General features: G+C 35.5%; 1 protein-coding gene across 1 annotated transcript in view; it reads left to right on the forward strand.

Moving 5' to 3' along the window:
- Window positions 1-610: 610 nt before the first annotated feature.
- Window positions 611-27,288, forward strand: part of TMPRSS11E (transmembrane serine protease 11E) — a 50,910-nt gene continuing 24,232 nt past the window's right edge. Inside the window, exons 1-3 of the mRNA XM_033425550.2 lie at window positions 611-759; window positions 22,412-22,536; window positions 27,120-27,241. Coding sequence (XP_033281441.1) covers window positions 707-759; window positions 22,412-22,536; window positions 27,120-27,241 — 300 coding nt within the window. The 5' untranslated portion in view covers window positions 611-706. The remainder of the gene's footprint in view (window positions 760-22,411; window positions 22,537-27,119; window positions 27,242-27,288) is intronic.

The following is a 27,288-nucleotide window of genomic DNA, read 5'->3' on the forward strand; positions in this document are numbered from 1 at the left end:
CACACATTTTAAAAAACTAGGTTATTATCATCTCAGAAATAAGATAGTAATGCCTCAGTGTTGGCTGATATGCCTGTCTCCACCATAGTAAAAGAAACACACTGTCTTAATTGTGGGTTAATATTTGCAAACTACTTGACTTTTCTAGTAGAACAGTGGCACATAATTTTGAGATATTAATGCTTTTCTAATCTCCGCTGTATTTTCAACAGCTGACTTATAGTAAATACCAAAGTAAAACTTTTATAATATGCATGGTAGAGTGGAAAGCATGTCAGACTAGTTTTAAAAAAAGTAGGTGTTAGTCCTATATAGAGGCATTAACTATGTGATTTTGACCAATTTAACTTAATTAAACCTCAGTTTCTTCATTGGAAACATGAAGAAGCTTAGCAAGATGATTTAAAAAAAGTTTTCTTCTAGATTTAAACATCTGACTTTTATTGAAAAAATCTGGTTTATATTAACATTTTGAAATCATTATAATCAGAAGACAGTAGATTTTAAGTTCCCACTCCTAGGAAGTGCTTATATTATTGATGTTCTCTCCCTCCCTATAAAATTTGACTTCATCTTACTAGTCACACAGTTCCCATCATACTAGCCAAGACTTGTCAGACTGGTTCTAGTTAGATCATCAGTGACTTCTTTCTTCACCTCAGTCTAGCCTACAAAGTTGCTGATAGAGCCTGGATACACACACTTGATGGCAGACCTCGGTCTCCACAGGACCATTCCTCGCTGGTCAGCAATGTATCGGTGAGTTTTCTTCTCTTTTCCTTTGTCTTAAGTTAACTTGCTTAAAGTGGCATGAATCACACCAAGGAATGTGTAGATCTCCAATTTATTATTTGCTTAATGTGGAAAAATACTTTTGATATTTAACATGAAATTATGTCAAGAAATAGGTTTCTCTTCTTTCTATACTAGTGTTCCCTATCCTCTTGTGACCCATCCCAAATGTTTATGTACTTTCAGAAGAGCTCAACAAAAGATAAAGGCACATGGTGTTTAACAACTGTCTTTTAGTTTGTTTTGTTTTGAGAAAAATAGAATGTGTTTTTAGCTTCGGTTTTATTTGTCTCAAGTTTATTATATTATATTATATATTATATTATATTTAATACTCAAAATTATACATGAGAAAAAAATCTAAAACCATGAAGATCAAACTTACACTTCTTTCTGTAAGTAAATAGTATAAACTAAAAAATATATATATATGTTTTAAAAGAACAAGAAACAATTTAAGAAGGCAATGTGATTAAATTATTATAGTTGGATTTTTAAAATCAATCCAGTGATGTACCTGGTCAAAATCAACTTCTCTAATAGAGAAGTCATAATTATTCTGAGGTTGTTTTCTTTAAAAGTTAGAAACTAAACAGTAACAAGATTTCAGTGTACCAGTTTGGGCTCTGAAAATAATTTTATCTTCATGTTAAAAATTCATTTTCTCTGATTGAGATATTGGCATGCTCTTTTTTGTTAATTTCTGTTTTGAGAAGAAAACAGTTTGAAAAGTATAAAGCTTCTAATGGAATCTTAATAGTGAAAAACACTCAGGCTCTGTAGTTGATAGGAAGAAAGTTCTACATAGTCCTCATGAGAAATTTAATACTCTCTATATTTGTTGATGAATCAACTAAGAGTGACAGACATCACAAATTAAATCAGACTTTTCAAGGCTTCCTGCCTTCTGCAAGTACTTCTCTATAATCCATGATGGTTTTGTGCCCTAGCCTTTTTACCTAGATTATCTTTAAGAATATTACTATAGAAAACAGTGCTTTTATTTAAACATATAATTTCTATGAAACTCAAGATTCTAAATTGATTTCAGGCTTTGTCTATGCTAAATCTGAGTGAGTCTGGAGTTTGTGTAAGGGAGTTATAATTTGGAGGTATTGGAACGAATTTTCCTGAGTATAGTCTCTAATTTGAAGCAAAGATGTTTTCAGTCTTGCTTCAGAGTAGATGGAAGATACCTCTCAAGGAAAAACAAACAAACAAAAAACTCCTTCCTGATCTAAAACTTGTATACAAAGTGGAGCATATCGATGTTTGAGTCAGCCTAGGAGATGTTCAGTGAATGGGCTAGAGTGAAAAGGGATTAAATTTATTAGCACATTTGCTGGAATAAGTGTACCAACAAGAATGCTTTGAAAAAAGAGGTATATTGAGATATATAGGCAATTTCTTTTTAAAGCCATTTGCTCATAACTGGGAAGGCATATCAGAAACAGGTGGAGAGTTTTATCAAATGGCATGTTCCTTCCTCTTTGACCAAAATTTTGATAGCCCCTTCCTCACTCCACCTGTTCTAAATGAAAACCACTATGTTAGAATTTAAAGGTTAGAAGAAAGTTAGACCAGGTAAACATTATTCTTCAGATGCTATCATTTTCTCCAAACTGATTTTATACTATCCTTTGAATATGAAGAAATCAACACATTAATTTTATAAAAACACATACAACAGAAGGTTAAAGAAGACTTTTTCAGGTATAAGTTTATAGGGAAGAGATTTGAGAAGAGAAGAATATATTTATTAAATATATTTATTATTGATAGGAATGTCTGCCAACTGTATTCACCAGCAACCACTGACAACCAGCAACCACTGACAGCAGACCAAATTTGTAGACATTAATATCTACACATGTTTAGATAGATGAAGGTAAACTGAGTAATATTCAAATGAAACAAAATGGACAACTTTAATTTTTACTTCGTAGGGTAAGCATTATCTCTCAACATGTGACCCATGGACCCCCTCCATTAGATTCACTGGGTACTTATTAAAAACAGAAAAGTCCAGCTCCCATCCAAGAAATTCCCGTGAATCTCTGGTTGAGGCATGGGAATTGTATTAAAAGTTACACAAGGTAATTCTTATTTACTGTACAGTTTGAGAAGAACTGATACAGTACAAAGCCATAAAAAACAGGAACTTGGAAGATAGAAAGAAATTAAAGTGGAAATGAAATAGGTCAGTTTTTGAAGTGGTAGCTTTTTGTTTTATTTAAACTGGTATAATTATACCTCAATGGGAGGTGTTCTCTTGCAGTTTACCTTTTCCTCCAAGGGAGAAGAGTAGTCATTTATGCAACATAGTGATGATTAAGGAAAAGAGGCTAATTTCAGAATGTCTGGAAAACTGAAGGGAGGATACAGACATAATTTGGGTAGTTTGTGTCAGACAGGGAGGGTGGTCTTATTTGGATTAAGAATCTATTTGTTTACAGGGAAAAATCTCAATGTAAAATTAATCTATTGTAGCAACCTCTTCCTTTTTGCCCTGAAATTAGTCAGTAGATAATGATACTGAAGGGTCCCTCTACTGAGGTGCAGGTCCAGAGTTGCTTTATGATAGTGTTCCAAGCGTTTAATGCTGTGCCTCACTTCTTCAGCTAAGATCAGTCCTGGTCCATGTAACAACTTTTAATGAGTTCTCATTGTGTACTAAGTTCTGTATGGAAGAAAACTTTGTTGAGCACCTATTATGTATTGCACATTTTGTAAAATGTTATCTGATTGAATTTTGGCAATACTTTGAGAAACCATTATTGTTATCTCTCCTTAAAAAGATGAAATAACTGCAGCTCAGATTGTCCAGGGTTAGTAAGTGTTGGATCTAGAACCTGACCTTGGCATTTCTGGCTTTAAAGTCTATGTTCTTTCTACTGTAACACACTGTCTTATCATGTGTGGGAAGCTAAAAGAAGAGTCTTTGGAAAGTTTGCCCTCTAACAGAGAAATGGAAAACGTGCACACATGCATATACACACACAGAGAAAATGTGTATGTATGTGTAGGCATACATGTTTATATAATGTATAGGCAAAGAAACAGGTCAATACAGGTTAATATGAAAGAATGCACATATATGCTGACGAAGGAAGGGTGGTGGTATAATTTTACTTTCATTGACAGGTCTTTACAAATGTTTTGAAGAATGCACAGACTACCGTTATATAATTTTCTTAAAACTGTCTCTGTATTTAAACAAGATAAGAACATGACCTAACTTTTCCGCACTATCTCAAAGGTGATCAGTGACTGAGAGTACAGCACGTCAATTATATCATCACTGTTTTCTAAAAAAGATTGCAACATTTGCTATTGTGTGAAAATCAAGTTCATCTTAGTGCAGCATTTTATGGAAGGAATTCATCAGTCTGTAATAATTATAACTGTCTAGTGAACCTTTGTTATTTTTTCATTATTGTCTGCTTTCCTCCAAAAATATAATTGCTTCAATATAATAAGGGAATAAATAGAAACATTCAAGAAAAAAAGCAACATCATGTGCTTCCTTGTCAGCACTGAGATTTATAATTATGCCTGATGCTTTTGTGCCTGAGGATGGGGCTATTGGGCAGTTGTGGAGCAAGTCTTCTAAGATGGTCGGTGGTGAAATGAGTGCTCTGTCTGCGTTTCATGGCTTTATCAGGGTTAGATTTTAGAGGAACTCCACTAAGTACATCTCAAAGCACACTCCTTTGGACATATTCTCATCAAAGATGGTGGGTAAGAATTGTGGAGAATGTTCTCACAGTTTCAAGCATAATTTGATAGGTTTGAAATGAGTGGATTAGAGGGTAGGAAAGTTTTAAGAGGTTGAGGAAAAAAAAATGCGCTGCAGACATACCAGGTCATGCCAGAATCTGCAAGCCGAACCTTCTCCCAGGTACATATATGGCCTGAATGGTTGAGCAATTTCTGAGAATTTTACAATAGTAATTCTGAGAAGATAGAACTAAGTTTAGGGGAATCCAAAGTATCAGTCACCATTAAATTCTATCTTGCAGTCTTTCAACCTTTTATCTGAAGATGTCAGATGATGTCTTTTTTTTGAAGCTGCAAAAGCAAATACAGAAGGATTTAGCACTCTGTTTAAAGTTGAGCTATGATTCAGTGCAGAACAAATAATAATTGCTATCATTTGTTTCACATGTACTGTGTACCAACTACTGTTCTAAAATAGCATGCACATTTAATCTTTATAACAAACAATGGTTATATTATTATACCCATTTCACAGATGAGGAAACTGAGGCTCAGACAGTATTTGCCTAGAGGTGATAATGGCAGAACTGGGAATTAACCCTGGTCTATCTGACTCCAACCCATGCTCTTAATCACAATGCTATACCATCCCCACAATTCCTCCTTTATCTACCTAGGTGATGCTACTGCTATGCTGACTTAACTGTCTTATTGTGTTAAAAGATATAAAAGTTATATTTACAAGGAACAATGTTATTGTTCAATGGATAATCTTCTAAGTAGACCTCTGAGGATTGTAGACAGGAAGCATCTCTGTGTTCTATAAATTAAGGGATACCACAGTCAAAGATTAGGTAGTTTGCATGTGGTCACAAGAATGGGTGAGTCAGTCAATACTAAAGCTTGAATCTGTCCTCCCAGTTCACCTGTGTACCAAGTCCAATGTTGTCAAGTAGAAGAGTTAAACCAACACAGGTGTCTACCTGACCCAGGAAATATTGTTATTGTTATTACTATTACCATTTGAATTTGTATAGAATTATACGGACTTTTAAAAATTGGTTATTGCACATTAAAAGCTTAGCAGGTCACAGCAAAATTCAGAGAGGGTACATGTAGTAGGATATATATGTATATACACATATATATGTTCTTTACACATAATTCCAACATATATTCTTATTTGATACCTATCAACAACTGTGAGGCAGACAATTTTAATATTATCATGATTTTACAGATAGGAAAACCAAAGATTAGGAAGACTAAGATTTCCAAATCTGAGTAAGTGATTGGTAGAACTGGAGTTTGCCATACATTTCTAACTCTGGTCCTGAACTTTCTAATACTCCCTGCTGCCTCCACTACACCATGATCCCTGGAATCACAAGTGTTCCCCTTGGTTAAGCAGAGATAACTTTCCTTTCTCTTTAAACAATTACCTTAACCCTTGTGTCTCAACTTTCCTAGTCCAGAAAATACCAAAGATAATAAATAATACATCTAAAATATTTCAAACCAATCTTTCAAACCTTACAGTACATTCAAGTTGTAATTAAGCACTTGGATATATATTACTGGATTCAACAGCAAAGCTAGATTTGGGATTCCTTTTTTTTTTTTACCATCTTTATTGGAGTATAATTGCTTTACAATGGTGTGTTAGTTTCTGCTTTATAACAAAGTGAATCAGTTATACATATACATATGTTCCCATATCTCTTCCCTCTTGCATCTCCCTCCCTCCCACCCTCCCTATCCCACCCCTCTAGGTTGTCACAAACCACCAAGCAGATCTCCCTATGCTATGCGGCTGCTTCCCACCAGCTATCTATCTTATGTTTGGTAGTGTATATATGTCCATGCCACTCTCTCGCTTTGTCACAGCTTACCCTTCCCCTCCCCATATCCTCAAGTCCATTCTCTAGTAGGTCTGTGTCTTTATTCCCATCTTACCCCTAGGTTCTTCATGACCTTTTCTTTTTTCTTAGATTACATATATATGTGTTAGCATATGGTATTTGTTTTTCTCTTTCTGACTTACTTCACTCTGTATGACAGACTCTAGATACATCCACCTCACTACAAATAACTCAATTTCGTTTCTTTTTATGGCTGAGTAATATTCCATTGTATCATCTGACACCGGTCAGAATGGACATCATCAAAAAATCTAGAAACAATAAATGCTGGAGAGGATGTGGAGAAAAGGGAACACTCTTGCACTGTTGGTGGGGATGTAAATAGATACAGCCACTATGGAGAACAGTATGGAGCTTCCTTAAAAAACTAAAAATAGAATTACCATATGACCCAGAAATCCCACTACTGGGCATATACCCTGAGAAAACCATAATTCAAAAAGAGTCATGTACCAAAATGTTCATTGCAGCTCTATTTACAATAGCCTGGACATGGAAGCAACCTAAGTGTCCATCAACAGATGAATGGATAAAGAAGATGTGGCACATATATACAATGGGCTTCTTAAGTAGAGTTCTAAATCCTTGCACAAAACTGTATATGTCATGGCTGACCATTGGCTTGACGTATAGATTCTTAGAGCTAAAAAGGTCCAAAGATGAGTAGTTTTACACATTTTCTTTACCAGTTGAATCCCTTTCACACATAAGGCTAATGCAAACACCTGCTGCGTGGAGCAGTGTTGCTCTGGGTGGAGTGGGAATAAGGCTTGGGAGCCTCACCTGTTCCATCTTCTCCTTATCCCCTCAGTCACATGAGGCAATTTGAGGGATTTTTCAACCTGTTTTGAAAACAAATTAATTCCTCATTATGAAGGAGGAATAATGACAAAGCCAACATTTGCTGTGCATGTACTGTGTACTTGGTATAATGCCAATTGCTCCATAAGCGTTATTCCATTTAATCCTTAGAAGAACCCTATAGTTAGGTTCTATCATTATCCCCATTTATGGGAGGGGAAATGTAGACTTAGAGAAGGTGAGTAACTTGCTTGGAGCCATCTAGCTAGTAAGAGGTAGAGCCGGGGCGAAACCCAAGCTGTTTGACGCAAAAGCCCAGACCTATATCCACTAAGCAAGAAAATAGAAGTCATTTGCTTAAAGTTGTAGAACTTTTTACAATGAGATCATCGATGAAAACTTGGTCTCCTTATTTATTAGCATCAGATTTATTACTTGTATCTCAAAATTGTGCAGCTAGAAAATATTAAGTAAAAATATTTTATTAAGTAAATATATTTCTTGAATGTCTTCTTCTCCCAAAGATAATTACATAAAAAATCACAATTTACTTTGATTGCAACTAATCTGTTTTGCATATTGCAATAGTATCAGCTTAGATATGAGTGACAGGAAGCTTAGGATAAAGTGGCTTACATAAAATGTCATTTTATTTCAGTTTAATGTAAAACAAGTCTGGAGATAGTCAGGTAGGGGCTGATAGGGAGGTTTACCAAGTAATTAGTAATCTAGGCTTCTACTGCTGTGCTGTCCTATCAACATGAACATATATCCTCCCAATCATGGTTTAGTATGGTTGCCAGAGCTCCAACTAGGCCATCAGGATTCTACCCACTGGAATAGAGACTCCATTGGTCAGAACTTATATTCACAGGGAGAGTCATGGATAAAGGACATTATTCTATTTTCCAGGGGACCATATGCTCAACCAAAAATCAAAGATTCTATTATTAAGGAAAATATTTGGGATAGGCACATATGAGTCTGTAGCACAGACATGCTTAGTTCGAATGATGAGAGGTATATCCTGTTGTGATGAACAGTAGGCAGATGAATATATGGGTCTGAAGTTTAGACAAATAATCTGTATTTATAGATTTGGTAGCCATCAGCATTTAGATATGAATTAAAGACATGGACATTAGTGACTGAAAATATTTAGCCCTTTTGGATAAAATAATACTTTTTAAAATAAATTTATTATTTTTGGCTGTGTTGGGTCTTCGTTGCTGCTCACGGGCTTTCTCTAGTTGGGGCGAGAGGGGGCTATTCTTCGTTGCGGTGCGCAGGCTTCTCATTGCGGTGACTTCTCTTGTTGCGGAGCACGGGCTCTAGGCGCACGGGTTTCAGTAGATGCGGCACATGGGCTCAGTAGATGCGGCACATGGGCTCAGTAGTTGTGGCTCATGGGCTCTAGAGTGCAGGATCAGTAGTTGTGGCGCACGGGCTTAGTTGCTCCGCGGCATGTGCGATCTTCCTGGACCAGGGTTCGAACCCATGTCCCCTGCATTGGCAGGCGGATTCTTAACCACTGCGCCACCAGGGAAGCCCTAGATAAAATAATACTTTTATAATTTTATGGTATTTGCACAGTAAATTCTACCTAATTCTAATATGAATCTGAGCATATTTCACTATGTTATTATTAAAATGCCAATATATTAAAGTATAATTAAGTAAATATATTTATATTAAGTAAATATATAATGATCAACTTCACAAATTTGTGTTCCATCCAAAAGTTAAGACTCAATACTTCCATTATATTATAGGTCAACAACTGAGGCAGGAAATTCATTAGTCAAGAAATCCCTCTTTTGGAAGAATAATACAAACACTAACAAGAGTCAATACATTTCCAGTTGTCTCTCATTGCTAAATTAATTCAGATAGGGTTTTATTATATACAGAAATTTCTAGATTATCTGAGGGATTCTTTGTGTATGGCTTACAGTACTTGCCAGGGAAACAGCAGCCAGGAGGACACCACACAGTCTAGCACATGTTGCAGCTGGCACACTCCAATTTTAAGGCCCATCAGTGGCTTGCACAAAATGCAGTTTTACAAGTCTAGGAATTTTAAAACTGGTTTAGGATGCAAGTAGTCAAGAAACTTAATGACTTCCTCATATGAAACTTGGATTATTTCAAATGACTTGCAGACTCTTAATTTGACCATTCCAAATGATCTGGCATGTAGCCATCAGAAAAATAACATGTGAAAAATTATGTTAAAGTTGATTGTTTAAAAAATGCTAAATTTTAATTATAATAATGTTGAGCATTTTTAGGTTATTTGAGGCATGGAAGGCGAGCTTTGGTGGAAACTAAAGAGCAGCTAGATCAATTAAACTTCTCATTGTTTTCTAACAAATGAAGAAAATGAGAGCATACTTTGCATCATTTAAGTTGGGGGTTACAGGATGCTGGAACTTCCGTGATTTTGAATATGCTCTCAGATTTCTCATCTGAGAAACTTAGGACTTAGATGAAAGGACTTAGTCTTTCAATAAAAGTTCTAAGATGGAGACACAGGTCACTAGTCTTCCAGTTCAGAGTTATTTCCACCATATCATGCCAACTTTCATAAGAGGCATCTAGACAAAGTCATGAGAAAGATTTGGTAGAAAGATATCTAATGTTACAAAACAATTTCTGAAAGGGAGTGCTATACATTAGCAGCTTCAAGAGTGTCTCTAGCTCAGGTTTCTCAACCATTTTTTCTTCTGACACAACAGCCACAACATAGTCACACACTCCCTGTTAATGCTTTTTTTTTCCTTCCACATTTTAAAATGCATACAATTCCCTACGACTAGCTGCAACGGTGTCTCTTGTCAACATTTTTGTGGGAAACTGCTGCTTTTAAAATTGCTGACTCAGATCATTTTGACTTATTATCTTGAACTGCAAAGAGTGTGAAGAAAATAAAGCAAATATGTTAGTGTAATTAAGTGTTAAAGTAGCTCACTTTATAATTCTATAGACCCATACCTAATTACTTAATAATATCTTTAAACTTTTTGCACCCCATCTATCTGTGACTGTAAATTTCTAGACGTCAGGCAGAGTGCCAACCTAAATCTCAGTTTGTAGTTTCCTGTGACACATCATATCTGGCTGGGAACTTAATAAAGAGCTAGATGATAACACAGTGGAGACCAGAGACATTCGTTACAGTTGAATTGTCACTAATAGTTATATAACACACATGTCCAATAAAAGCCTGATGATACCATATTTGTAATCACAAATTCCTTTTAAAGTAGGTGGGAGGAAACATATTATCACTTGAGTTTTATGGTTAGTTAAATATAGGAGTCGTTAAGCTATGGGTTTTACCTAAGTTAACAGTTAGTGGTAGGGTTTTCTTTCATTCCCAATATTTATTAAAAACTTACTATTGCACTTAGTAATACTATGCTTATTAAAAACTTATTATGGTACTAAGTAATAATATATTTTTATGTCTATGATTCAACTTTTAGGTACTTTATAATGTGAAAGTGCCACACAGAGCCATTTCAATAATTCGCAAAGTGTTGTCAGATATTTAAAAACATTATCTTAGAGCTTGGTATAAATAATTTCACACTGCTTCCCCCACATAAAATTGTTTTTACTGAATAGTCATTGGTGCCATTTTCCAGTATTGAGGGGCATACTAAGAGTATTATAAAACTAATTTTTGTTTCTATGCTAAGAATATTGTGGTGAATATAGTTCATGATATTACACAGTATTCTTTTTATTAGAATCTGAAAGAATTGTATTGTGGCTAAGTAATTGCTCAGTTTTAATCTTATGGGTGACATGAAGAATGTAACTGAATAGGGTTTAGTTGTTTTCTTGTTTAGTTTTGTTTAGTTTTGCTTTTGAGTTCGCTGCTAGAAAGCTACAAAGTTTGTCATCTGACTTAAGGAAATATCTAGATAGGAATTATGACGTGTAGTTTTAGTACTCTTCTCATTTTGTGTTTTCACTTATGTTTTGCTTTATTCTTGCATCTCTATGTTTAATTTAATACCATATATGTAAATGTAATTTAATACTATATATCACTTTATAATTATATAAATGTAAATATATATCTTTATAAGCTACCTTAAATCAGTCTAGAACAAGGTAGAATATAAATAAAAACATTTAGAATAAAAACAATGAGTTTCCCACCATTTGTCTTGGTGCTATTAAAAGAAAATGGAAACAGTTGTCTGGTAATTAGACTACCACCTTGTTATGATTGTAACTTCTCTTTGAGAACTATTCACAGTTATTATGGTAGGGAATGCAACCATAATTCAGTCCAAGGGCCTGGCTGATGCTATCAGACACTTTATAGGTATGTTTGTATAACAGTGGACACGGCAGCAGTAGGCTATTTGTAATTTATTTTTTGAATTGTATTTTATTTATTTTTTTATACAGCAGGTTCTTATTAGTCATCAATTTTATACACTTCAGTGTATACATGTCAATCCCAATCTCCCAATTCATCACACCATCCCCACCCCCCCCCGCCCCTTTCCCCACTTGGGGTCCATACATTTGTTCTCTACATCTGTGTCTCTATTTCTGTCCTGCAAACTGGTTCATCTGTACCATTTTTCTAGGTTCCACATATATGCATTAATATACGATATTTGTTTTTCTCTTTCTGACTTATTTCACTCTGTATGACAGTCTCTAGATCCATCCACATCTCAACAAATGACCCAATTTCATTCTTTTTTATGGCTGAGTAATATTCCATTGTATATATGTACCACCTCTTCTTTATCCATTCATCTGTCGATGGGCATTTAGGTTGCTTCCATGACCTGGCTATTGTAAACAGTGCTGCAATGAACATTGGGGTGCATGTGTCTTTTAGAATTATGGTTTTCTCTGGATATATGCCCAGTAGCGGGATTGCTGGATTATATGGTAATTCTATTTTTAGTTTTTTAAGGAACCTCCATACTGTTCTCCATAGTGGCTGTATCAATTTACATTCCCACCAACAGTGCAAGAGGGTTCCCTTTTCTCCACACCCTCTCCAGCATTTGTTGTTTGTAGATTTTCTGGTGATGTCTATTCTAACTGGTGTGAGGTGATACTTCATTGTAGTTTTGATTTGCATTTCTCTAATAATTAGTGATGTTGAACAGCTTTTCATGTGCTTCTTGGCCATCTGTATGTCTTCTTTGGAGAAATGTCTATTTAGGTCTTCTGCCCATTTTTGGATTGGGTTGTTTTTTTCACACACACACACACACACACACACACACACACACACTGTATTTTATTTTTACAAGAGCTAAATTAACTGACACCAAGCATTATAAATGGATGACTAAAACAAAAGCAACAATGCTTGCATTTACCAAACACAAAACACACTCAAACTATGTCATAATATTGACATTCAGTCCAGTAATCCTCCACTGTAACAGCTCCTTTACTTTGCAGTGAAAATTGATTTGTATATTTTTTGCCTCTGAGTCCTTGTGGGGTTTTTTTTGTTTTATTCAAACAGAAATTCACAAAAATTATAATCATCCTCATCAGTTCACTCAGTCCCATGTAATTTTTTTTTCATCTTCATCTTTTGTTAGCACTTTTATGAATTCTTCAGTTTTCCATTAGAGTTCTGAAAATGCTTATTCATTCAGTTCAGCAGTATAGTCAGTTACCAGAAACCTGTACTTGTCAGAGTCTTTTCCATGAATTCCTTGAAGATGAAACCCGTTATAGGAACATATTTGCAAAAGCATCACAGTGGGTTGTTTGTTTTTTTAATATTGAGCTGCATGAGCTGTTTATATATTTTCGAGATTAATCCTTTGTCCATTGATTAGTTTGCAAATATTTTCTCCCATTCTGAGGGTTGTCTTTTCATCTTGTTTATGGTTTCCTTTGCTGTGCAAAAGCTTTTAAGTTTCATTAGGTCCCATTTGTTTATTTTCGTTTTTATTTCCATTACACTAGGAGGTGGATCCAAAAAAATCTTGCTGTGATTTATGTCAAAGAGTGTTCTTCCTATGTTTTCCTCTAAGAGTTTTATAGTGTCCAGTCTTACATTTAGGTCTCTAATCCATTTTGAGTTTATTTTTGTGTATGGTGTTAGGGAGTGTTCTAATTTCATTCTTTTACATGTAGCTATCCAGTTTTCCCAGCACCATTTATTGAAGAGACTGTCTTTTCTTCATTGTATATCCTTGCCTCCTTTGTCATAGATTAGCTGACCATAGGTGTGTGGGTTTATCTCTGGGCTTTCTATCCTGTTCCATTGATCTATATCTCTGGTTTTGTGCCAGTACCATATTCTCTTGATTACTGTAGCTTTATAGTGTAGTCTGCAGTCAGGGAGTCTGATTCCTCCATCTCCATTTATTTCCCTCAAGACTGCTTTGGTTATTTGGGGTCTTTTGTGTCTCCCTACAAATTTTAAGATTTTTTGCTCTGGTTCTGTAAAAAGTGCCATTGGTAATTTGATAGGGATTGCACTGAATCTGTAGATTGCTTTGGGTAGTATAGTCATTTACACAATATTGATTCTTCCAATCCAAGAACACGGTATATCTCTCCATCTGTTGGTATCATATTTAATTTCTTTAATCAGTGTCTTATAGTTTTCTGCATACAGGTCTTTTGTCTCCCTAGGTAGGTTTATTCCTAGGTATTTTATTCTTTTTGTTGCAATGGTAAATGAGATTGTTTCCTTAATTTCACTTTCAGATTTTTCATCATTAGTGTATAGGAATGCAAGAGATTTCTGTGCATTAATTTTGTATCCTGCAACTTTACCAAATTCATTGATTAGCTCTAGTAGTTTTCTGGTGGCATCTTTAGGATTCTCTATGCATAGTATCATGTCATCTACAAACAGTGACAGTTTTACTTCTTCTTTTCCAGTTTGGATTCCTTTTATTTCTTTTTCTTCTCTGATTGCCATGGCTAGCACTTCCAAAACTCTGTTGAATAATAGTGGTGAGAGTGGACATCCTTGTCTTGTTCCTGATCTTAGAGGAAATGCTTTCAGTTTTTCACCATTGAGACTGATGTATGCTGTGGGTTTGTCATATATGGCCTTTATTATATTGAGGTAGTTTCCCTCTATGCCCACTCTCTGGAGAGTTCTTATCATAAATGGGTGTTGAATTTTGTCAAAAGCTTTTTCTGCATTTATTGAGATGATCATATCTTTTTTATTCAATTTGTTAATATGGTGTATCACATTGATTGATTTACATATATTGAAGAATCCTTGCATCTCTGGGATAAATCACACTTGATCATGGTGTATGATCCTTTTAACATGTTGTTGGATTCTGTTTGCTAGTATTTTGTTGAGGTTTTTTGCATCGATATTCATGAGTGATATTGGTCTGTAATTTTCTTTTTTTGTAGTATCTTTGTCTTGTTTTGGTAACACAGTGATGGTGGTCTCATAGAATGAGTTTGGGAGTGTTCCTTCCTCTGCAATTTTTTGGAAGAGTTTGAGAAGAATGGTGTTAGCTCTTCTCTAAATGTTTGATTGAATTCACCTGTGAAGCCGTCTGGTCCTGGACTTTTGTTTGTTGGAAGATTTTTAATCTCAGTTTCAATTTCATTACTTGTGATTGGTCTATTCATATTTTCTATTTCTTCCTGGTTCAGTCTTGGAAGATTATACCTTTCTAAGAATTTGTCCATTTCTTCCAGGTTGTCCATTTTATTGGCATAGAGTTGCTTGTAGTAGTCTCTTAGGATGCTTTGTATTTCTGCAGTGACTGTTGTAACTGTTCCATTTTCATTTCTAATTTTATTTATTTGGGTCCTCTCCCTCTTTTTCTTGATGAGTCTGGCTAGTGGTTTATCAATTTTGGTTATCTTCTCAAAGAACCAGCTGTTAGTTTTATTGATCTTTGCAATTGTTTTCTTTGTTTCTATTTCATTTATTGTTGCTCTGATCTTTATGATTTCTTTCCTTCTGCTAACTTTGGGTTTTGTTTGTTCTTCTTTCTCGAGTTCCTTTAGGTGTAAGGTTAGATTGTTTATTTGAGATTTTTCTTGTTTCTTGAGGGAGGCTTTTATAGCTATAAACTTCCCTCTTAGAACTGCTTTTGCTGCATCCCATAGGTTTTGGATCATCGTGTTTTCATTGTCATTTGTCTCTAGATATTTTTTGATTTCTTCTTTGATTTCTTCAGTGATCTCTTGGTTGTTTAGTAACGTATTGTTTAGCCTCCATGTGTTTGTGTTTTTTACGTTTTTTTCCCTGTAATTCATTTCTAATCTCATAGCCTTGTGGTCAGAAAAGATGCTTGATATGATTTCAATTTTGTTAAATTTACTGAGGCTTGATTTGTGACCCAAGATGTGATCTATCCTGGAGAATGTTCCATGTGCACTTGAGAAGAAAGTGTATTCTGCTGTTATGGATGGAATGTCCTATAAATATCAATTAAGTCCATCTTGTTTAATGTGTCATTTAAAGCTTCTGTTTCCTTATTAATTTTCTGTCTGGATGATCTGTCCATTGGTGTAAGTGAGGTGTTAAAGTCCCCCACTATTACTGTGTTACTGTTGATTTCCTGTTTTATAGCTGTTAGCATTTGCCTTATGTATTGATGTGTTCCTATGTTGGGTGCATATATATTTATAATATTTGTTATATCTTCTTCTTGGATTGATCCCTTGATCATTATGTAGTGTCCTTCCTTGTCTCTTGTAACATTCTTTATTTTAAAGTCTATTTTATCTGATATGAGTATTGCTACTCCAGCTTTCTTTAGATTTCCATTTGCATGGAATAACTTTTTCCATCCCCTCACTTTCAGTGTGTGTCCCTAGGTTTGAAGTGGGTCTCTTGTAGACAGCATAGATATGGGTCTTGCTTTTGTATCCATTCAGCAAGCCTGTGTCTTTTGGTTGGAGCATTTAATGTATTCCCGTTTACGGTAATTATTGATATGTATGTTCCTATGACCATTTTCTTAATTGTTTTGGGTTTGTTTTTGTAGGTCATTTTCTTCTCTTGTGTTTCCCACTTAGAGAAGTTCCTTTAGCATTTGTTGTAGAGCTGGTTTGGTGGTGCTGAATTCTCTTAGCTTTTGCTTGTCTGTAAAGCTTTTGATTTCTCCATCGAATCTGAATGAGATCCTTGCCGGGTAGAGTAATCTTGGTTGTAGGTTCTTCCCTTTCATCACTTTAAGTATATCATGCCACTCCCTTCTGGCCTGTAGAGTTTCTGCTGAGAAATCAGCTGTTAACCTTATGGGGATTCCCTTGTATGTTATTTGTCATTTTTCCCTTGCTGCTTTCAATAATTTTTCTTTGTCTTTAATTTTTGCCAATTTGATTACTATGTGTGTCAGTGTTTTTCTCCTTGGGTTTATCCTGTATGGGACTCTCTGTCCTTCCTGGACTTTGGTGGCTATTTCCTTTCCCATGTTAGGGAAGTTTTCGACTATAATCTCTTCAAATATTTTTTCTGGTCCTTTTCTCTCTCTTCTCCTTCTGGGACCCCTCTAATGCGAATGTTGTTGTGTTTAATGTTGTCCCAGAGGTCTCTTAGGCTGTCTTCATGTCTTTTCATTCTTTCTTCTTTATTCTGTTCCACAGCAGTGAATTCCACCATTTTGTTTTCCAGGTCAGTTATCTGTTCTTCTGCTTTAGTTATTCTGCTATTGATTCCTTCTAGTGTAGTTTTCATTTCAGTTATTGTTTTGTTCATCTCTGTTTGTTTGTTCTAGGTCTTTGTTAAACATTTCTTGCATCTTCTCGATCTTTGCCTCCATTTTTTTTCCCGAGGTCCTGGCTCATCTTCATTATCATTATTCTGAATTCTTTTTCTGGAAGGTTTCCTGTCTCCAGTTCATTTAGTTGTTTTTCTGGGGTTTTATCTTGTTCCTTCATCTGGTACATCTTCATCTGGTACAAAAGGCCCTCTGCCTTTTCATCTTGTCTATCTTTCTGTGAATGTGGTTTTTGTTCCACAGGCTGCAGAATTGTAGTTCTTCTTGCTTCTTCTGTCTTCCCTCTGTATTATTTGTAATTTTATAAGTAGTAATTTATTTATATTTCTTTTAAAAACATAGCAATGAAAACATATGATCCATGAGCATGTATTCAATATTTTAGTTCTGCCCTGGATATTTTAATAGTCTTGTTCAAGACTAAAATAAGAATCTAATAAGATTGAAGATCTCACCAATGCCAGCTGATATGATTCTTCCACAAAGCACAAAGCATCTGAAGTGTTTGTGTGAACAAGACAAGCAGGCACAATCTATAAGGTAAAGAAATGAGCTAGTGCCAAATACTCAACAAAAACTGAATAAATATTTATTAACTAATATTTTAAAACTTAAGCACTGACTTAGGGAATTAGTAATGTCATGAGGTACTATGCTGTTACTTCATTGTGGTATCTTTCCTTATGCTTTTGTTTGGATATTGTAATTATATACAGACATTCAATGACCACAAATAAGAAGTGTCTCCTGAAATTAATGTCTCCTTATTTTCATTTATCACTTTCTGAACTATGATAATACTTCACAGTAGATAGATAAAATCATAGTTGGAAAATTATATATTTTAAACAGGTGAAATAGACATATCAACCACAAAGCTTGATTATTATATAAAGTGTTTTATGGAAATCAGGTTTTACTTAAATAGTAATTATTCTTCACAACGTCTGACCTTTCTTTTCTTTTTGTAATATTCCAAGTTCTTTTCTAAGACTAAGGCAGAACAGAAGTGCTTTGAGAGAGGTTGAAACCCATGTTGTGGTACTGACAAATGGTCAGTTCAATTTGGCTTAATCAACTTCAGTTCAATCCCCTCTGTGAATATATATTGAGCATCAGAGTGGTCAGAGAATAAAGAGATAAGTAAGGCACAGACATTATCCCCAAGGGGTTCAAGATGTATATTATGATGTGATACTTAGGGGTGAATATAGTTTACTGAAATAAAGGGGACTTTTCTGAACTGGCTCTTAAATGCACAAAGGCTTTTATGATGCAAGCAAATTACAGACTCTGAGTTACTCCATATAGGAGGCAGCAGGAACAAAGGCAAAGAGCTAGAAAGCTCGTGGGGAAGAGGGGGAATGCCAGGCTAACTGAGGCCAACTTGGGTTTCAAGTGATCCTAGCCATTGGCTCTATCACTTCCAGAAAGAGCACTTACTGTAATGGACAATGATTCAGAGATTGGGGAGGCAGATGAGAAACCTGTCATTGAGCTGGACGATGAGTTTTAGTGACAATTATCAGAACAAAGTTAGTGGTAATGGGATTGGAGACACACTAAATTAGATTTGCCATGCAGTTGAGACTAAAAAATGAAAAGACTATTTTAACTTCCCAACACAATTATCATTGACTTGTAGGCTATTGCTTATGTCAGCCATCAGTAAACTATGGCCCACGGGTGAAATCCAGCCCACGACCTGTTTTGAGCTTGAGTTAAGAGTGATTTTTATACTTTCTAAATGGTTGAAACAAATCAAAATTAAAAAAATATTTCATGACAAGTGAAAATTATACAAAAGTCAAATTTCAGTGTACAGAAATAAAGTTTTATTGGAACACAGCCATGTTCATTTGTATATGTATTGTCTGTAGCTGCTTTTGCAGTACAATGGCAGAGCTGACTAGTTGCAATAGGGAGTGTGTGGTCCAGAATATCTAAAATAGTTACTATCTGGACCTTCACAGAAAACTTTGCTGACCTCTGGCTTAAGTAGTTAATGATGAATTAGCATCACCAGCTTTATAGATATTGTGCACGTGTTCATTCAAAACAGCTCAGCTGGACTGAGCTGATGAAACATTCCAACTAAGAATATCAGCACTGCTTACCATTATAGAGAATGGGCAATGAGTTGGACATCTACTATTAATCGGTCCATGGTGGTGGTGTTAGGAAAGCATTTGTTCTGGTAAACTTTCCTCTGAAGCACTGTGAGCCTTGACTTATGGTTCTCCAGTGCTTGCCATGTGGTTTATTTGTGGTAGTATGCTTTTTCCTCTCCTCTTTTTGTTGTTGTTTCTGCTGCTTTTCTTTCTTATACTATTCTAGAAAAAGACACATTAAGAAGTGATAATGATAATGCACCTCTGGACTTGTCTTCTGGTAATTTGGAGATTATAAAAATATAACCATATTTTAATTGCTATATTCACCTGCTACATTCACCGTCTAATTACACATCCTCAATTGAAAAGAAAAATCATAGAAAGAAATCTGATACCACTGAAGCTATTAGAATTTATCCAGTCTGTCTGAAGGTGGTTTTATAAGAGCAGGTTCATGTAAGTTTCAACAGGCCTCAGTAATGATTGGACAAGTGTTTATGTGCAGGAAGAGGTTAGCTACACAAGTGTCTGTTGATATGTAAAATAGATTTATTCCTCCATTTTACTAATTTTTTTTAGCACACTTCTACTACATCTAATTTGGAGCAATTCAGTATGGAATCACTTGCTGAGAGAACAAACAAAAAAAGTAATTAAGAAACAGGGTGAATCAGTTTGAAAAGCAATCTCATACAGACTGGGAAAGGAAGAGATAATGTTTCAAATGAAAAAATCTCAGTAATGTGGTCATTACCATTATTATTAATAATTAAAATAATGATGATAATAATAATAGTCCTTACTATTTGTACAATGATTTTCTACTGGGCAGCTCAAAGTAATGAAATACTTCATCATTTTTATCTCTAAGAGCTCATCAAGTTAGGAAGGGTCTGGAATTCTTATCCTTGTTTTTCATATGGAGAAAATAAGGGAGAGAAGTGAATCTGCTGGTACCACACTATACAGTAGGTTGGTGGTCAGAATCAGAAACATACTCTCTTAACTGTTTATTCAAAGTGTTTTTGATGGATTCTCTTTTTTCTTTATCCCATACTATCCCTATTATTTCCCTCAAAGCCACCAAAGACAGAGCATCCCTAAAATAGTTTTGAAAGGTGGGAGACAGGAAAAGAAGACACAGCAGTACCTCAAACAAGATAGTGATAGGAACTCCATGAAGAGACATGTATAACCATCCTCGTTACTTTCTCTCTCTCTTTTTCTCTCTCTCTCATTTAATTCGAAAGCCATGATTTTTTTTAAAATCCATCATAACATAAAAAGTACCTAAATTAAAATTAAAGTTGCTCTCTTACTTCTGTTATTCCACTTCTTACTGTTAAAAATTTTGTGTGTCTTTCTATATACTTCACTATGCACCTACACATATAGCTTTATCATGTACAAAAACTGGAACATAGCATGCATATTATTCTGCAATATTTTTTCATTAAAATATATCATTGACATTTTGCATGTTAATACGGGTAGCTCTACCTCATCAATTTAATGGCTGCATTGTTTTAATTTTGTCTTGATTAAGAGTTATTGTAGAATAAATAGAGCTTCTCTCTTATATTTCACAGTTCTACATATTCTTTTGATGATTATATCAATATCAATTGTTTCCTATATTTACAAATTCATATTCTTCATCTGACATGTGTTGAAACTAGTTGAGAAGCCCTTCCCTCCCCATATTCCCTCCAAACTTTTGCTTATGTCTGCTATATGCATCTCCTTTCTTCTGCAAGAAATGAATAGCAAGCATTCAGGGATGAAGGAACAGGAGTCAATTTATAAGTTTCTTACGCATGTTTTCACGTAAGAAGTGTGCAGAAGGGAAGTGGAGAAGTCTTTTTATATTACAGTAATTGTCATTGTAGGAACAGGTGCTTGGAATCCCACTCAAGGGAGAACTGGAGATGGAAGAGATTGGGGAGAGAAAGATAGTTTCCTCAGCTACAGCCCCATGGGGATATCACAGAAATAAGGGAGGAGACCAAGTAGAGTCCCTGGAGCCTTCCACTACATTCCAGTGACTTCAGCAGGGCAGAGTCATGTAGTGATGAAACTGTTGACTTCTGCAACAGTGTTCCCACCAAACAGGACATTGAGACAGAGCCAAGATGGGATGATGGTATGCCAGGGACCAGAATAATTATGTCACTTCCTGGTCTTGTATTATCAGGAAACAGAGTTCTCTTGATTTCTGTAAGCAACGATTATTTACTGTGAAATGCTTCACAGTTTCCAAGAAGTTTTCACATTCATGATCTCATTCTGGGTCCCACAGTCAACCATGTGCTTTAAACAGAATGGGTAGGCTGTCTCTTATTGACAGATGGACAAACTTAGTTCAGAGTCTAAATAACTTGTCCAAGCTGGTAAGGAAAGGGCTGGACTTGGAATTCTCTTTATTCTGAAGCAACCCCAGGTGCTCCTTCAGGATAACACTTCCCTTTCCCTCAGTTCTTGTACCAGACTGCTCTGGAGATAAGAACACATGCCTTGATTCTACCAACGTGCTAAATACCTCAAGAAATTTAAAATAACAGCATCGTATTTAAACAACTTGGCCAGCTCTGACTTATTTCATTTTCCCTAACTTTTGAGTTTGTTTAGCAGCTATTTTAACACAAGGGAATGGCAACTTTACTAATCAAACAAAAATCAGGTTGATCAACATTTTTCAGTAACATGTATTTTTGAAGGCAGAACAAATGGGAGAGGTTGAGGAAGTTTCATGCAGAAGGGATTTCCTGCAGCATTGCTGAAGTTTAGAGGTAAATATTAGCTCAAACACTCAGGTTCTTTAGAAGAGACCTCTGGTTATCTCTTATGTGTATCTTCTAAGTTTGTTTCAGAAAAATAGTAAGAGATAGAATTAGAAACTCTGCCCTCAACCTAATATGGTTCAAACTGTAACTTATATAATAGGCCATTTAAGATTCTACAGTGGAAGTGCCCGACTTGGTATCTTGCACATAGCTGGCTCAGCAAACTTTCTACATGCGAGGCACTGTTGTAGGCACTTTACATACAGTAATTCATTTAATTCTTACAATAATCCTATAAGATTGGTACTATCATTATCATCTTCATTTTTTGAATGAGGAAACTGAGATACAGAGAAGTCAAATTACCTGCCTAAGGTCAAGCAGCCAGAGCCAGGAATGGTTTCAGCAGCCAGGGATTAGGGTGTGTTCTAAAACAAAACAGTACTCTTCCTTCTAACTGAGTGTCCTGAATTAGTTCCCCAGGAATATCTACTTCACCTAAGGAGTGGGTATGGGTGTGCACTGTAATATAATCCATCGTTTGCTTTCTTCCTCAGGCCAGCTGTGGTGAGGGCCAGGAGGAGAGCTTGTTTGGAGCCCTGGGTTATTGGCCTCATCACCTTTATATCCCTGATTGTCCTGGCAGTGTGCATTGGACTCATCGTTCATTATGTGAGATACAGTAAGTATGGGTTGCCCTGGCATCAAGTGATTTACCTCAAATATTTCCTGATTATATACCTGTTTTGATTTGCCTCAAGCTTATTCATTCATTTCTATAATTTGTTTGCATAGCTGGTACAAAGAACTCTTCACCAGCCTTGTTACTCATATAATCCTCACAAGCCAAGGAGGATTCTTTCTTCTATCTTTGATGTAGCAATGCTTCCTGCTGGGAATAGCATGCTAGTTTTCATATTCATTAACAGCAATAATCAAGTCTTAATTAAGGGAAAACCATAGGAAAGCTACAGTCCAATGTTTGGGGTTGTTTGAGGTCATAAGACAATCATCTTGATTTAAAGTAACTCCAACTCATTGAAATCCCGACAGCTCAATAAATTGTACAATCAGGGATCATAGGGAAGTAGGCTCTATTTTGTACTAGTAAGTCGGGAAAATGCTTATAGTAATATATTGTTGAATAAATGCCTATTCGTTATTTTAAAATCATCTTGGTATATATTGCAAGTGATTAAAGGAGATAAGATATGCTGAGAATATTAATTACAAAGAGGTTCACTCTGTGGTAATCAGGTACCTCCCTGCTAGATGAACCCTGAACACTGCTATGTTATTAGAAAGGTCCCCAGGGTACTTCAGAACTATTCTTCTAGGGCATAACAACCCTTCTGAAGTTTCCTTCTTACTCTGTCTCAGGTTTTAATTAGTTGACTCCACTTTGACCTATTTGTTTAATATCTCCCTTAGTGACTAGATAATGCTTTGATGTTCAAGACCCTGTAACCAAAGAAGCTAATCACTGGATTCTAATTGAATTGGGAATTTGTAGCAGTTGCTTTTTTGTAAAGAGAGATGGTGATCTGTAAACTGGTTATCTTCTACTAGCAGACACAAATCCAATCTCAATTTCCTAAACAAGGTGGATTATTCCTGAAAGAAAAAGTATTCAAAGATTTTTTTTTTGGGGGGGGGTAGAATTTGCCCACATGCAGTTCTTTGAATTTGGACTATCTGCATTTTGATAATTTCTCTGGAGCATGTTTTTTTAGTATAAAAAGAATAGCTAAAATAACTTTATAATTCTACAGTTCTATTCTGAATATATTAAGTCCCATTATGTTGTAAGCATCATTATTCCTCTCCATGGACACCTATGTTTTACTCATTTTTATATTTCTAGAACTTATTAAAGAACTTATTAGGCGCATATTAGATAATTAATGTTTACTGAATACTGAATGATAAAAATAAATGAATTATACCTACGATATTTTCTTGGGGCATATTTTGGTTTGTCTGACTTAACAAGGAATTCCTAGTCATGTTAGGGATCTTATTAATTCAGTGAGAGAAAATGTTCTTACTACTTCTCCTTTGCCTCTTCCCAAGCCAAGTATTATAAGGCTTACAAATCTTACTCATATGCATACAATAAAAACCTGGTAAGATTTCTGTAACCTGTTCCTGTGTACCCTATTGTTGGGATGATAAGCTGAGTAATATGGAACACACAACGTTCACTGCCCACACACCACACCTGAATAAACAGCAATTGTTATGATATGTGTTACTGTCATATTTGTGATCTGTCTTTTGTTTAGAGATATAACCTAAGAACAGAGTAGATATAACACATGAGAATTTAGGTGCTGGCATGCCTAGATAACCAAACTGAGCCAAACAAATCTATTGTAGAAACAGGCAGATAAAGATGGAGGTGATCAGACTGCATCATTTTGGCATAAAACCCAGGACAGCATAGAACTGTGTGTTCAGTTTTTATCCAGTGGCCTTTGGGACTGCGTTTCTGTCCCTTTTGTGATTTGACTGACAGCAGGTGAATCTATTATGAACATCATTGTAGGTTATAGAATCACAAAGCTGTTAGAAAATTATCAGCAAACTCATGTTCATCCTTATTTTTCTTCTCTGTTAATATTCTCAATAATATTTTTCAACAACTGCACATGCCATATAATTCTGGTAACTGGAAATATGTTTTGACACCTAGCAACCTATTTGAGTCTATCAGGCAAATTAAAATATTGACTATAGATAAGTTGTTCATTTGGTTGAAGCATATAAAATTGCTGATATTTGACCATTTTTAACCTATATAAATGGCAGTTTCAAATAATTCAATCTAATAACTGAAAAGAAACAGGTCTAAGGATGTAGAAGAGTATGTTTTCCTCCTCTTTAGAACCTTACTATTCAACATGTGGTTAGGCACCAGCAACATCCGCCTCATCTAGGAGCTTGTTAGAAATGCAGAATCTTGGGCCCAACTTTATTTCTTTAATTAATTTTTATTGGAGTATAGTTGATTTACAGTGTTGTGTAGTTTCTGCCGTACAGCAAAGTGAATCAGTTATACATATTCATATATCCACTTTTTAAAATTCTATTCTCATACAGGTCATTACAGAGTATTGAATAGAGTTCCCTGTGCTATACAGTAGGTTCTTATTATTTATCTATTTTATATCTAGTAGTGAGTATATGTCAATCCCAATCTCCCAATTTATCCCTCCCCCCATTTCCCCCTTGGTAACCATAAATTTGTTTTCTACATCTGTGACTCTATTTCTGTTTTGTAAATAGGTTCACTTGTACCATTATTTAAAATTCCACATATAAGCAATATCATATGATATTTGTCTTTGTCTGACTTCACTCAGTATGACAATTTCTAGGTCCATCCATGTCACTGCCAATGGCATTATTTCATTCTTTTTTATGGCTTTCTTATTCCACTATGTATATGTACCACCTCTTCTTTATCCATTCCTCTGTCAATGGACATTTAGGTTGCTTCCATGTATTGTAACAGTAAATTTACAATACAATCAATTTACAATACAACACAATTGCTATTGCAAATAGTACTGCAATGAACATTGGGGTATGTGTATCTTTTTGAATTATGGTTTTCTCCGGATACATGTTGGGCCCAACTTTAGACCTAAAGTAAACTATTGGTCAATATTTAGATAAATTTAAAATGTTACTTGAAATTGTGTATATTGTGATCTGCTTGCATTTCAGGTCAAACAGTCCTCAGGGCAAGGGCAAGGTCATTCAGTGAAAGAGAGGGAGAAAGGCAAATCCTCCCTAGACCCTCACTTAAGTGGCTAATGCTCAGGAGACCCTGACCTTTCAGTGTCATCCATCTCCTTTATGCATAACCAACCCCTCCCCAGGCCTTGTCCGAGTCTGACCAGAGGTTTCCCTTTCTGTCCCAACAAATCCTCTGGATGGCTAGAATATTCTTTTGGAATTTACTGGTAGTTTTTTTTTTTTTTTTTTCTTATATAACTCTCATGTAAAACTAGAGATTTCTCCTATAGCCTCAGTGAGTGTATTTGGTTTTTTCCACTCCAAGAAGCAATATATAATGAAAATTTGTGCTTTGGGAATTAGACCTTAGCTTGAAACCCAGTTCAGTCTTTTCCGGCCAAGTCATGTTAAGGTTGGGCAATTTATTTACACTTCTGAGACGGTAGACCTTATCTGTTAAATGTGGATAATACTACTTTCTTATGGGAGTTATTTTAAATTGAATGAGATATGCAAATATGCTTGGGACACAGGTGTCTAATGTTAGTTTCCTTTCCCTCTGGGGTTTAAGTGAGGGAAAGGATGAGAAGCAAGAGAGCACCTGAGATTGATGAGGCACACTCCATTTTTCTATCATAACCATACGCAACCATCATGTTCCAGATGCTTGGCACAGAGTCTCTCACAGAAAAGATAGTCAGCTGAATATTCATGGAATGAATCTTCTGAGCTCTGTGCTTGCTTCATGTACAGGAGGGTAGAGGAAAAGCTTGAATTGTTGCACTAATTCTTCAGCAGACCAAAAACATGGGCTGCTTGAACTGGATGCAGAAAGTGGAGACAATGGCTAAAGAAACAGACAAACCAATTCCTATGGCTGGTGGGAGAAAATAAATAGAGTGACAAGGGAACCAGGTGAAACTAAGTAGTGTCTCTGGAGGGTTATGTCCAGTGGCAACTCTACCTCCTTAAACTTCTATATACTGAGCTCCTAGCATTTTAATCCCTACCCTCATCTCCTTATCCAAAATAAATATTCTTACACTAGAGTCCCTATGGCAAGAATTGATGTGTAGTTTATGGAATTGGAAGAAATCTACTTTTAAATTATAAAAATGCATTTACTCTTGGGAAGCTTCCGAATCTATTCCTGTTGATATGCTCAGATGGTGTGACTTACTGCTTCTTGTGGCTTATTCAGGAATGGATAACACATGACTAATTAGCCTACAGGAACACCAAGCATTTCATATGGCTTTTATACTCTAAATCTTATGATGATGAATGTTGTTGTCTTTTATCTTGAGATAACCATGAAGGTCAGAACAGGATGATGGAGATGTTGACCAGGGTAGCATTGTTTCCTGTCTCAGTCTGTCTAGCAACTACCAAATGGGGAAATGATGATGCTTTACACTGTTTCCTGTCTCAGTCTGTCTAGCAACTACCAAATGGGGAAATGATGATGCTTTACACACATCTGATAAAAAGTATGATGAGTTTTTTCCTCTATCCTTGCAGATAAAAAGACAACCTACAATTACTATAGCACATTGTCATTTACAAGTGACAAACTATATGATGAGTTTGGAAAAGAGGCTTCTAAAAATTTCACAGAAATGAGCCAGAAAATTGAATCAATGGTAAGCATTTTATTCCCACTTCTAGGGTATTTGCTATCACTTTTTAC

This window comes from Orcinus orca, chromosome 4 (assembly GCF_937001465.1).
Source record: "Orcinus orca chromosome 4, mOrcOrc1.1, whole genome shotgun sequence".
In the NCBI taxonomy this organism is placed as follows: domain Eukaryota; kingdom Metazoa; phylum Chordata; class Mammalia; order Artiodactyla; family Delphinidae; genus Orcinus; species Orcinus orca.